Below are 12,542 nucleotides of genomic sequence, written 5' to 3' on the forward strand. Positions count from 1 at the left end.
TATGTTAAAAAGTAAGAGTTTGCACTCTCACACTTGTGATTAAATCAAGCATGAGCCATCATCATTAGGATGCCAATATTAATGAGCTTTTGAGAGTGTTCACATTGATCCATCGGCGCAGTTCTCTCCCCCTTTCAAACGTATCTGCGCTTTCCCACCAGAACTTCTCTCAAGCACGGTTCACGTCCCAGCGGCTCAGAGGCTCCATATTGTCCATTCAGGCGAGAGAGGCGCCTTAGCCTGCGAGGACAAGATAAGCACACACCAATTAACTTTGGGTGCACTGATGAGAAATTAGGCCATTTTTTCATTCATTTTTCATATGCTTTATGTTGAAAATCTGTCACTTGTTCAGCATATCATATCAACGTTTTTCTCAGACATTTCTGAGCATAGGCTAACTGACACAGGTGTGGGAAAGGGTTTTCAGCTGGCTGTGAGGTTGGTAAATCCACGTTGTTCGGAGCGACATCCCAGTACAATTTACCATGCCTTTTGCAAACATTGAATATGAACTTAAATTTCAGTTTAAACTTGAAAATGTCATATATTCATAGCTACTCATTGTTTTGTGCCCATTGTCCTCTGTATACAATATGAACAGAGAGAAAAGGAGAGAGAGAGAGAACACAGCAACAGAAAACCAAAAACACTTTTGTTTACCCCTCTGTGTTGTGCCATTCTCCTAGTGCCCACGCTGAACTGCAAAACAAACCAAAAAATCATTACAGTGATTGTTTACTTTTATTCTCCGGGGACAATAAAGTGAAAGATCAATGGCTGCATCTGGAAGACAATAGAGGCTATAACATCCCCCTCACCAGCACACCCGTTCTCCTGCATCTGTAGCTGTTTTCATTAACACTGGGAGCAGACGGCACACAGGTCTCTACCTTAATGAAAAGCTGAACACACACTGTAGGACTTCTCTGTAGGCACAGGCACTGTACTGCTTGTGTAGTCTATTGGGCGTCCATACAGTATACAGGTATAATTAGAATATCATCAAAAAGTTGATTTATGTAAGGAATTCCATTCAAAAAGTGAAACTTGTATATTATATTCATTCATTACACACAGTCTGATATATTTCAAATGTATAGGTTTTTTTAATTTTGATGATTAAAACTAATGAAAATCCCAAATTCAGTATCTCTACTTAAGATCAATACAAAAAAAGTTTTTTTAGAAATATTGGCCAACTGAAAAGTATGAACATGAAAAGAATGAGCATGTACAGCACTCAATACTTAGTTGGGGCTCCTTTTGCCTGAATTACTGCAGCAATGCGGCGTGGCATGGATTCGATCAGTCTGTGGCACTGGTGTATCGCATCTTCCTCTTTACAATACCCCATAGATTTTCTATGGGGTTAAGGTCAGGCGAGTTTGCTGGCCAATTAAGAACAGGGATACCATGGTCCTTAAACCAGGTACTGGTAGCTTTGGCACTGTGTGCAGTTGCCAAGTCCTGTTGGAAAATGAAATCTGCATCTCCATAAAGTTGGTCAGCAGCAGGAAGCATGAAGTGCTCTAAATCTTCCTGGTAGACGGTTGCGTTGATCCTGGACCTCAGGAAACACAGTAGACCAAAACCAGCATATGACATGGCATGCCAAACCATCACTGACTGGGGAAACTTTACACTGGACTTCAAGCAAAGTAGATTCTGTGCATCTCCTCTCTTCCTCCAGAATCTGGGACCTTGATTTCCAAAGGAACTGCAAAATTTATTTTTTTCAGAGAACATAACTTTGGACCACTCTCTTGTTCAAGAGTGGCTTGACACAAGGAATGCGACAGCTGAAACCCATGTCTTGCATACGTCTGTGCGTGGTGGTTCTTGAAGCACTGACTCCAGCTGACTCCACTGTTTGTGAATCTCCCCCACATTTTTTAATGATTTTTGTTTCACAATCATCTCCAGGGTGCGGTTATCCCTATTGCTTGTACACTTTTTTCTACCACATCTTTTCCTTCCCTTCGTCTCTCTATTAATGTGCTTGGACACAGAGCTCTGTGAACAGCCAGCCTCTTTAGCAATGATCTTTTGTGTCTTGCCCTCCTTGTGTCTTTTGGACAACTGTGAAATCAGCAGTCTTCCCCATGATTGTGTAGCCTACAGAACTAGACTGGGAGACCATTTTAAAGGCCTTTGCAGGTGTTTGAGTTAATTAGCTGATTAGAGTGTGGCACCAGGTCTCTTCAATGTTGAACCTTGAAACAATATTCTAATTTTCTGAGATACTGAATTTGGGGTTTTTATTAGTTGTCAGTTGTAATCATCAAAATTAAAAAAATAAACACTTGAAATACACAACTTTTTCATGATATTCTAATTATATGACCAGCACCTGTATTTCCTCTGAAGTCAGTAACCTACAGTAGTTCTTGGTGCCCACTGTGTCATACAAATATGCAATCACGCCAGGTCATAATCCCATGTCAAATCCCATGCCATCCATATCATGGGGATCTTGTCTGAGTTTTTTAATTTTTCATTCTCTGGCTGATTATACAGTATGGATGTACAGTACATTTGTATGTTGACTAGTGTTGAATGTTACACATTGCTCTTGATCTCCTCCACTGTGTATTTATGTCACTCAAATATTACACAATGCTCAACTCACACATGTGATATGCAGATATACATGTCAGGAGCATGTGCAATTAGCCAGAGTGGAATACAACTTCACTGTAGTGATAGAAGTCCTTCACCCAGGTTTGAACCCGGCTCTACAGGATTATAAAACCTCAACTGCAACCTCAACATGCCAAACGTAACCGTACTCATTACTACTCAACCATAGTGATATGGGAACTCAAACAAAGTAGAAGGTTATGAACACAGAAGAAGCTAACTGGTTGCCACACTGTGGTTGATGGTCCCATGAGAGAGACAATTAAACTTTTGAATGTACCTCACAGACACAGTTTCTCTCTGCTTAAAGGGATGATTGTGATCATACAGAAACTATATCATTCAATGTTCCATCACTTCATCAGTGGGTACGTGTCAGAAATGTGTAGAAAGCAGACAATCACTCATGGTTCTCTCATGGAAATATTGAATTTTAATTGCACCCTTTGAACACTTCAATTTAATGTCTGCTTCCTTTCTTCTCCCCTCTTTGTCTGTCTTCCTTGGCAAATGCCACATGAGTCAGCCTCATTGAGTTGAGTACAATGGTGCTCTTTAGGGAAGCTGGGAAGACAGAGAAAGAGGTTTTCATAAAAGTTTTGGCACACACTTGAATCATGACAAAACATGCATGAAGGCACACACACACACACACACCACAGAGAGAGTTATTTTTCTAGCACAAAGAAAACCACAGGAATGTTACATTAATTGGAAAAGTGGCTTTCATTTAGTAAAAACATGACATTTGTTTAGTGTCTTCAAAACCAAGAGAAGACAATGTTGCCATCCTTATTACTCATACAACATTAACTTTGATATAACATGAGGTCACAGTTAATCCTGGTTAACTGAGACCTTACATGCTGGTTCATAGTCTACGAAAAACAATGTGGATACAGTTAACAAGGCTCACACTGGCTTTAAAGTGCTTTCTCATAGTCTATGTAAGCTATACAGACAATGCTCCCACTTCAGAAACACATGACTACCCTACCGGAGCCACAGAAATGCTTGGATTGTTTAAGACTATAAGCCCAAGATGTCATCGTATAGAGTGACTTAGGGCCTACTTGTGATAGACCAGACCTGGCTGGTCAACCCAAACTGCTATATATTACCATCATATGGCTAACATTGTGTCATTGTCTTCTAGCTTGTCTTTGACCTTGTCTTTGACTGTAATCATCCCTTGCCTAACGCCTTTACTTTTCACCAACTCAGTAAACCCATTCCTGATCTTGTGTTCCAAACTGAGCTACTGTAGTGGCAAATAATGTGACCCTTTTGACCTCATAGGCACTTGTGAGAGCTTGTGAAAGCACTTAGATAGCACTTAGACAGTAGCCTAATCTAAAGTATTGTGTTTACGTACGTAGTAGTAGTAGTAGCAGCAGCTAATATGGACACAGTAATAATCACTAATATTTGTGACCTTTTCTTTGACCCCTCTAGGCAAGTATGCCATGCGGGACCTGGTCCATCGCTTACCAGGCAGCACCAGCAACAGCTCCAGCGGTGGTGGTGGTGGGGGGGGCGGGGGCACGGGTGGCAGCAGCGGTGGAGGGGGCAGTGCCAACAGCAGTGGGAGTAAAACCATGTCGGACGACACGGTGACAGCCATCTGCTGTGCACTGCACGAAGTCATCACGAAGAACATGGAGAACGCCAAAGCACTGCGCGACGCAGGCGGCATTGAGAAGCTCATCGGCATAGCTCGCAGCAAAGGAGACAAGTAAGTGGCACAGTAAGCATCACTACACACACACACACACACACACACATACAAGCACACAAGGACGCCACTGCAACCTCAAAGACTTCTTCTCGTCTCTGTTTAAGATCAAGAGTTTTTCTGTTTGTCTGTCTGCTCTATTAAGCAAAAAAAAACAGCCAAAAATCCAGAGGGGGAAAAAGTTCATCTTCTGAAAGTTGAAGTTTTTCAAGCAGTCATTTGATGTCATTCCAGTTCCTGCTCCTGGCAAATGAAGTGTGCTGTTCAGATCTCGGCACAGAATATTGTTCTGGTTACTGCTGGCCCTCATATACCTTCAGCTATTTCTTAACTAGACAAAATAAGTGAATTAATTGCTTTAAACATTTTCCATTTTGTTTGGACCTAGGTGAAGATTAAGCACACTTACTAGATATTACTATCTGAAGGCTATACTTACCTTATGTACATGTTCTAGACTGTAATGTCAATGTAAACTCTCTGGTCATAATTTAGCACAGGTCCACTTGCTAGGATTTATTGCCAGAGGTCTGTAACCACATTTTATACAATCTCCAGCATTCCTGCGTTCCATATTCTGCATTGTTACCAGAGCCGAGAAACAGCTCTTGCTTGCGCCTCTGATGTTTGCATTTGCATTTTCCACATTCTGACATTCTGACATTCTGCACCCATTCCGCCACTACATTCTTACATTCTGCATTCCTACATTCTACCTTCTTACATTCTTACAGCTTGCCCTAACTGTGTGGGAGCATCTGACTGTTGGGTGGCATCACTGACACTCACTCACGTCACATGTGATTAGGGCACAGTGTTACATTCTGCATTCATACACTCTACATTCTTACATTCTAGATACTTACATTCTTACTGTACATTCTATAACTGTTCGTGAAATTACCTGTAAGGGACATTCTTACATGTATGGCATTCACACTTCAATGAAGCATAGGAACATTCTTACTAGTAAAAGAAGAAACACTCAAAGATATTTTATTCCATCTTAAGATTCACATTGGAACGGTTCTCTCTGTGGCTCTCAGTTTCCCCATCGAGGCTGGGCTGTTATTGCTACTATGTCTCTCTCTATCTCTGGCCTTCATGAGGCAGATGATGTCTGACTGGTGTGAGGCCTTGCAGTGGGGTGGTGTGTCAGCGTGACACGCTGTGATGAATATTGGCTCCCTGGCACCAGGCCACAAGCAGACACAGCCTGCTGCATCAGCAGACAGACACCAGGCTCTGTCGTCTAGTCGCACCGCAGCCTCGTAGATATATCCAGTATTGTTTCACATGCACGCACACACACACACACACACACACACACACACACACACACACACACACACACACACACACACACACACACAAAACTACCCCCTTACATTCGATGGCTGTGAATTCATGGCTAGACCATCCTTGCTTTTTCTTATGAGTGAAGAGCCAGTGAAAGTTCAGAACGACTCAAACCTCTCAGAAAGGCTTATGGTAGATTAGTGTTACCATGGTTGCATTTCTAGTCTGCACGCTCTCTGGTCTGTAAATGAAAATCCATTACATATAGAGCACACATAGAAAGAAGAACCATTGAATATGTCATTCCCTGTACTGTGATGATTGGTAAGGCATCACACTAGCTGTACATGTGAAACATTATTAATAGTATTTCAAATGACGTGTGATGTGTGGATGTAGGCTACATCAAACAAATGTGGACTGTGTGCATCATACGAAGATGCACTGTACATCATTGATAAAAGGATAAATGGATGTATAGATATACACAGTATACTGTATATAGATAAAAGGATGCATACAGACATGCATACATACAAACATGCACATGCACTCACACATACATACAAAAATATGTATACTACATATACATATGCAGATAAAGAGAGTTTTCATAATGACACAGAAAGTTTTCTTCATTCAAACAAAGGGTTATATGAAGTAAAAGATGTGATGAAATCTTGCTTCAAAATGTCTTCCTGCTTGTGTAAACCTTTGCTGCTGTGAATCAAAGAATGGATTATTCTCTTGCACAATTTATGTTGTCAGGCCAAATTCCCATCCAACACATTGTTTCTCCCTTACAAGAAGTTGGCATTTTGTGAATGTGGAGGCAAATTGCCACCCGATCGAGCTCTGAGACAGCCACACAAAGCATGTTATGTTTCTCTGTTCTGAGGGAAGTGTGACAAATGCTCAGTCTCCACTGGTAACTGTTCAATACTATAAGGTATTGTCAATCTCAGGGAGGGGGGTACTGTGTTGATGATGTACACATTACTGTCATACATAAGAAACTGTTGTTTGTTTAGGCCTATGTTTTCCTTACAGATAAATCAAGATAAGCATTCACGTCGGTCATGATTAACTGCAAAATTATTTTTAGTAGATCACTGCTAAAGTCAAAAAGGAAGAAATGGCACACTCTGTTTCTAGATGCAGTGGACATTTTTGATTTGGCGACATTTCGGCTGTGCCGTCTTCTTCAAGTCTAGTTGATCACTGACTAACATGAAATACCCCATGACATCACTTGTAGAATTTACATTTTGCATTTTAGTTCAGTTCAGTTAAGAACTTTCCTCAGTTAAATTACGCTATAGTTAGCCAGCATGGCTGTATGTACAAAGAACTTAAGCCTTTACCAAAGTTTAGCCACTCTTTGTGTGATCAACAACACCATCACACCACCATTCTCTCAAACTAGTACATCAGTTTTTCTTTGTCATCAGAGTTTCTTTCTTTCTTTCTTTCTCTCTCTCTCTCTCTTTCACTTGTCCAGGCACTCGCCAAAGGTGGTGAAGGCTGCATCACAGGTTCTCAGTAGCATGTGGCAGTACAGGGATCTGCGGAGTCTCTACAAAAAGGTGAGAGAATTTATTTTTCAGTTAGACCACACACACACACACACACACACACACACACACTTGTGCACCACATTGTTCTGCAAATCTTTAGTCCGCATCCCTGTTTAGTTGGCACACCCTGTGGCACAGTATACTGTACCCTGATCTTCATACTTCACATGTGATACCACACACACACACACACACACACACACACACACACACACACACACACACACACACACACACACACACACACACACTGTCACAAACCCAGCCCAGCCACGATCACTCCATACGATCTCCATTAGGCACAACTCCAGTCTCCAGGACACTCAGTTGCAGCCATACAGTATTTCATCTTTGTTCTGTGAGCAGTGTAAACAATTGAATTCTTTCAGAGCTGTAAATGTGTTCTTTCAGTTCTCAAGGGCTGAAGTGGCCTCAAGGGCACGGCCAGCTTTGGCGTGCATGCTTTTCAGTTATACCATCTCTCTACCACAGAGTTTTTTTCCTAAAACAATTAATCCATTCCACTTTCATTGCAGTCCACTCATTTGGTTTTGTTCAGACACCTTGGCAACTCTCTCTCTCTTTCTCTCTCTCTCTCTCTCTCTCTCTCTCTCTCCCTCTCTCCCTCTCTCTCCCGCCTTCCCTCACATAGATAGATAGATACATAGAGAGATAGATACATAGAGAGATAGATACATAGATAGATAGATATACTTTTATTCATCCCAGCAGGGGAAATTCAGATGTCCAGCAGCAGTGTGTCAAAAACCATCAAAAACCCTGATGACAACAGTTAATAAAATAAAAAGAGTCACAAAACAAGCTACTATCATTAGTAGTAAATAATTAATGCATCTCAAACAGGTCCGTTATGCAGTCTTATGACGGCCGGAACAAATGACCTTCTGAACCTCTCAGTCCTGCAGCTCATGGAGAGGAGTCGGACTCTGCGGCTGCTTTGCTGGGCAACCACAGTGTTATGCAGCGGGTGGCTCCTGTTACTGAGGATAGATTTCATCATGCTCCTCATTCTTTCCTCCACCAAATCTCCTACAGAGTCCACCCTCCTCCCCAACATTGACACACACTTCCTGACCAGTAGATTATGAACAAATTGTTTGAGGCGAAAAGCACCTCGATTCCCACTATACACTATAGTGTCTCTTCATTACCTTTCCTACAAGCGTTAAGCCTTAAAGCAAACACCCACCTCCAGGTGCAGTGACTCAGAATAAACAGGGTGAAGCCCCTCTATAGAGAGAGAAAAAGAAATGAGAGAAAGAGAGAGAGAGAGAGAGAGAGAGATTCCTGCTCAGTCTGTGGTCTCAGTCTCAGTCTTAATTAACTACATATGTCCTTGATCACGCAGGGGAGTTGTAAGTGTGACAAACAGGGGTTTAATGCACATAACTGTGAAAACATGTAGGGTTCAAAACATCTGCGTGCGTGTGATTGGGTGTTCTGGGTGTCATTTCAAAAGACATCCGAAATGATCTCAGTAATAGGGACGTCATCTCCTCTCTATCTCTCCACCTCTATCGTTCTGTCTTACTCTCTCTCTCTCTCTCTCTCTCTCTCTCCTCTCTCTATTGCTCACTCTCTTAATCTCTTTTTTTCCTTCTCTTTCTCTCCTTCTTTACCTATGCACAGATGATCCCTAATAAAGTCTGACAGGTTGCGTTGGGAGTCTTGAAACGCAGGAAGTGGCTTGCTCCCCGATGAGAGAAAGAAAGCAAGGGAGAGAATGAGGGGTTTGTGTGAGGTGAATGAGTGTGGATCACATACACACATGCGATAGAGTGAACTGAAGGAAGGAAGGGGAGAGAGAGAGAAAGTGTAAGGCTTGTGTGAGGTGAACGAGTGACAGGCTGGGCCTGATGAGGGTCCAGTGTCCCTTGCAGGCCCTGGTTGCCCCCCAGGCTCTGACAACTCACCGTCAGACTCCACTGAGCACGCTCCCCTCTGACAGCTACAGTATACAGCGACACGGCTGGGGGTTGGGGTGGGGTGGGGGTGGGGGGGTAAGGGAGAGAATCAGAGATTAAATGGGGAGAAAAGAGAGAGGAGGAGACTCAGGGGGAAAAGAAGTGAGAGTTTGTCTGAGAGAGAGAGAGGATAACATTCTGTGACAGAGGCTCCAGAGAGAGGAAGAATACAAGGGAGAGAGAGGGAGAGACATGTCCCCGTTCACCTGTTTAATATGACATCTCTTTTTTTCCCTCCCTGTGGTTGGAGTGTGTCCCCACAGCTTGGGCTTCCTCTACCTTTTCTATGCTGGGCTCAGAATCTTCTAGAAGAGATTCCATGTTCGGTGACCTTTACCAGAGATAAAAAGGTCACTACACTCACAATTCTGATGATTTGAGATTTGGTATCCCTGTCGTCTAAAGAAACAGAACTTTCCAGAAAGTGCCATCAGACCGAGAGTACTCCTATTTCATCCTTCCCCCTAATTAAGTTTCAGATGAGTAGACTCTGGGCACCTTGGAGAATTGTTTTGATGAGTTTCCACACACAGTTTTTTTTCCTGATTTATGATAGAAACCTTTATGCACCCTCACCAACCAAAGTAATATATACTCTGAGGCAGACTTACATTATGGACTTGGCATCTGCTATGGCAGTTCATGCGTCAAACTTCTCAGACTGACTGTGCCACCTAATTAGTTGACTGAGAAACTCAGAAACGGAGTAAGAGACCTTGTCAATAGCACACAATGGTTAAGTAACAGTGCTATGAGAATTGAAGGAGAGAAGTGGTTCATGGAGACAGAAAGGAAAATATGCATGTTTGAAGTGTCAGATGTGCCAGACTGCTAAGGGTAGGAAATGGAGATGCTTTGAGGAGAGAGGGGCTTGGAGTCTATCTTCGGTGATTGGACAGTTAGGTTAGATGGCAAAGTTAGACATGAAGTGGATTACACTTGCAGACATACAGACATATATGAATTAAATGTAATTAAAGTCATTCTCTGCACACTATTTGAAAGTAAGTTTGCATATTTTATGGATATCTCAGTTTTAAATATCAGTACATTTGAGTTTCTATATGTCTTAATATTTATAGTAGTTTTAGAAAATCCTTTATAAATAATCTTTCCTTGCATAATGTGATTTTCATCACTATGTAGTTCTACTATATAGTGTTATGCACATAGCACCTCTTTCCCATCAATTCAAATACAGTAAAAGCTGTCCCACTTACCACTGTACAGTTTTCTTCCTGAAGTGGAAGTGTGAGGTAAGCCTCCATCTCATTATGAGCTTTGAATGTGAGGATTCAGATCAAACCTGTCTAGAGTGCAGCCTTGTCTGTGAAGTATAGCGGTTTTAGCAAAGTTAGGTCCCAAAGGCGGTTGAGTAGGCCTAAAGATGACTCTACAGTACAGCAGGGGAGCTGCTTTATTGCATGTTGAATGCAATGGTGTGGTTTATGTAAATAGTCATTTGCTTTTGATATTATTCACCTGCTTATTTGTGGACTTTTTGCATCTTAGTGACATCAGTTTGTTTATCAGTATCGGCAGATACCCAAGGTTGTGATATTGGTATTGAGTAGGAAAAAGTTGTATCGTGCGGAAATGATAACTGCGTCCACTGCAAGCCCTGCAATCAGTCGGCATCAGTCGGTGGAAATGAGATTGAGTGGTCGGTCAGCTCTAAGATGGGCATAGATGGGGCAAAGGTGCAAGGGCAGCAGGAGACTAAGACTGATGTGCCTGCAGACATCATCACAGGTTTGACATATACTGGCATATTTGCCCCCCATTCACATTGATTTTCAGGCACCCTCTTACCCCTTCGAGGGAGGGTGTGTGTATGTGCATGAGGTGGGGGTTGGGGTGTGTGTGTTATGCCTGGACAGCAAGGGAGGAGAATTTATATATATATATATATATATATATATATATATATATATATATATATATATATATATGCATGTTTTATATATATATATATATATATATATATATATATATATATATATATATATATATATATATGCATGTTTTATAAATATATATAAATATATATATATATTATATATAAATATATATATATATTATATGTCTGTGTGTGTGTGTCCAGGGAGGTGGTGATTGGAAGGCCGTCACACCTGAGGCTCTCTTTGATTCTCATCAGAGCTGTGGGCTCACTGAGAGCCATCTGTGAAAATGAAGGAAGGGAAGGAAATGTGTTTTAGGTGTGATAATCATTTGGTGTTTTATTGGCCCTTTTTGATTTTTTTATGATTAAAATCGGACGCATATGGCTATATTTGGAAAATGTATTTTACTGGTCTGCCCAGGCAGTCTGTCTGTCAATCACACACAAACACACACACACACACACACACACACACACACACACATATACACACAAGAACAGATTAGTGAAAATAAAGTTGCAGAGAATTGCTGGGATGAGTAGGAGCTCAGACTGAGCTGGCAGAGACCCCTCTTCCCCTCTATTAGATCTTTATCTAAGCTACACTACAACCATGCACACATTGCATAATAATTATTATTACAGATTTACCTGCTATCTAGAGGTGTACAGAATATTAGCAAGTTATTGAGAATGTCTATGTCTGTTGAATGGATTTATTACAATGCTGGCAGATAATGCACTATACCTTTATTCCTAGTCTTCTTCTTATTGACATGATGATTATACTGTTTTGCTATTTAGTTATGATCACAGAGAGGCTTTGCGATGTGTACTACATCAGAGAGCTGAGCAAGAGTAGATATACATCTGAATGATTGATGGTAGAGCAACAGTGTTTCTTAGAGAGGTAGACATAGATAGCAATGTGTTGGGGGGAAAAGTGGAGAGAGAGAGAGAGAGAGAGAGAGAGAGAGAGAGGGAGAGTGATGATTAGAGAGAAAGTGAGAGATGGTTACAAAGAAAGAGGGAAATGAAATGTGCGGGCTAATTGACTGTGAACCTGAAGGCCTGAAGGGGCTGAAGACTCACCCCAGGGCAAGGCTTCCTCCTTGCGTCAGACTCCAACCACCCTGAGGCAGTTCCCATGATGATGCACGTGGATGAGGTGCTAAAGACGGAGCAGAGCAGAGCCCACTGCCCACGGATCAGACTGAAATGGTGCTCCAGACTGGTGCATTACTGCTAGCCTTCCCCCTTTCATGTTAGGTAGCGTGTCTTCAAACAGAGGTAGCAGAGTGTACATATATCTTTATATACATTTTAAAGGCAGTGTACTCCTTGGGTGTCATTCTTATTGCTCTGGTGATATTTACATCAGATGTTTGCATCAGTGTGTG

At 41.7% G+C, this 12,542-nt stretch overlaps 1 protein-coding gene across 1 annotated transcript in view; it reads left to right on the forward strand.

Moving 5' to 3' along the window:
* ctnnd2a (catenin (cadherin-associated protein), delta 2a) overlaps positions 1-12,542 on the forward strand; it is a 302,396-nt gene that overhangs the window by 277,346 nt on the left and 12,508 nt on the right. The window contains exons 17-19 of the mRNA XM_076290816.1: positions 4,099-4,140; positions 4,210-4,378; positions 7,179-7,263. Coding sequence (XP_076146931.1) covers positions 4,099-4,140; positions 4,210-4,378; positions 7,179-7,263 — 296 coding nt within the window. The remainder of the gene's footprint in view (positions 1-4,098; positions 4,141-4,209; positions 4,379-7,178; positions 7,264-12,542) is intronic.

This window comes from Alosa pseudoharengus, unplaced genomic scaffold (genome assembly GCF_046254945.1).
Source record: "Alosa pseudoharengus isolate Yale_2024_CS ecotype anadromous, Long Island Sound unplaced genomic scaffold, YU_APseudo_1.1 YU_APseudo_1.1_scf_18, whole genome shotgun sequence".
NCBI classification, from domain to species: Eukaryota; Metazoa; Chordata; class Actinopteri; order Clupeiformes; family Clupeidae; genus Alosa; species Alosa pseudoharengus.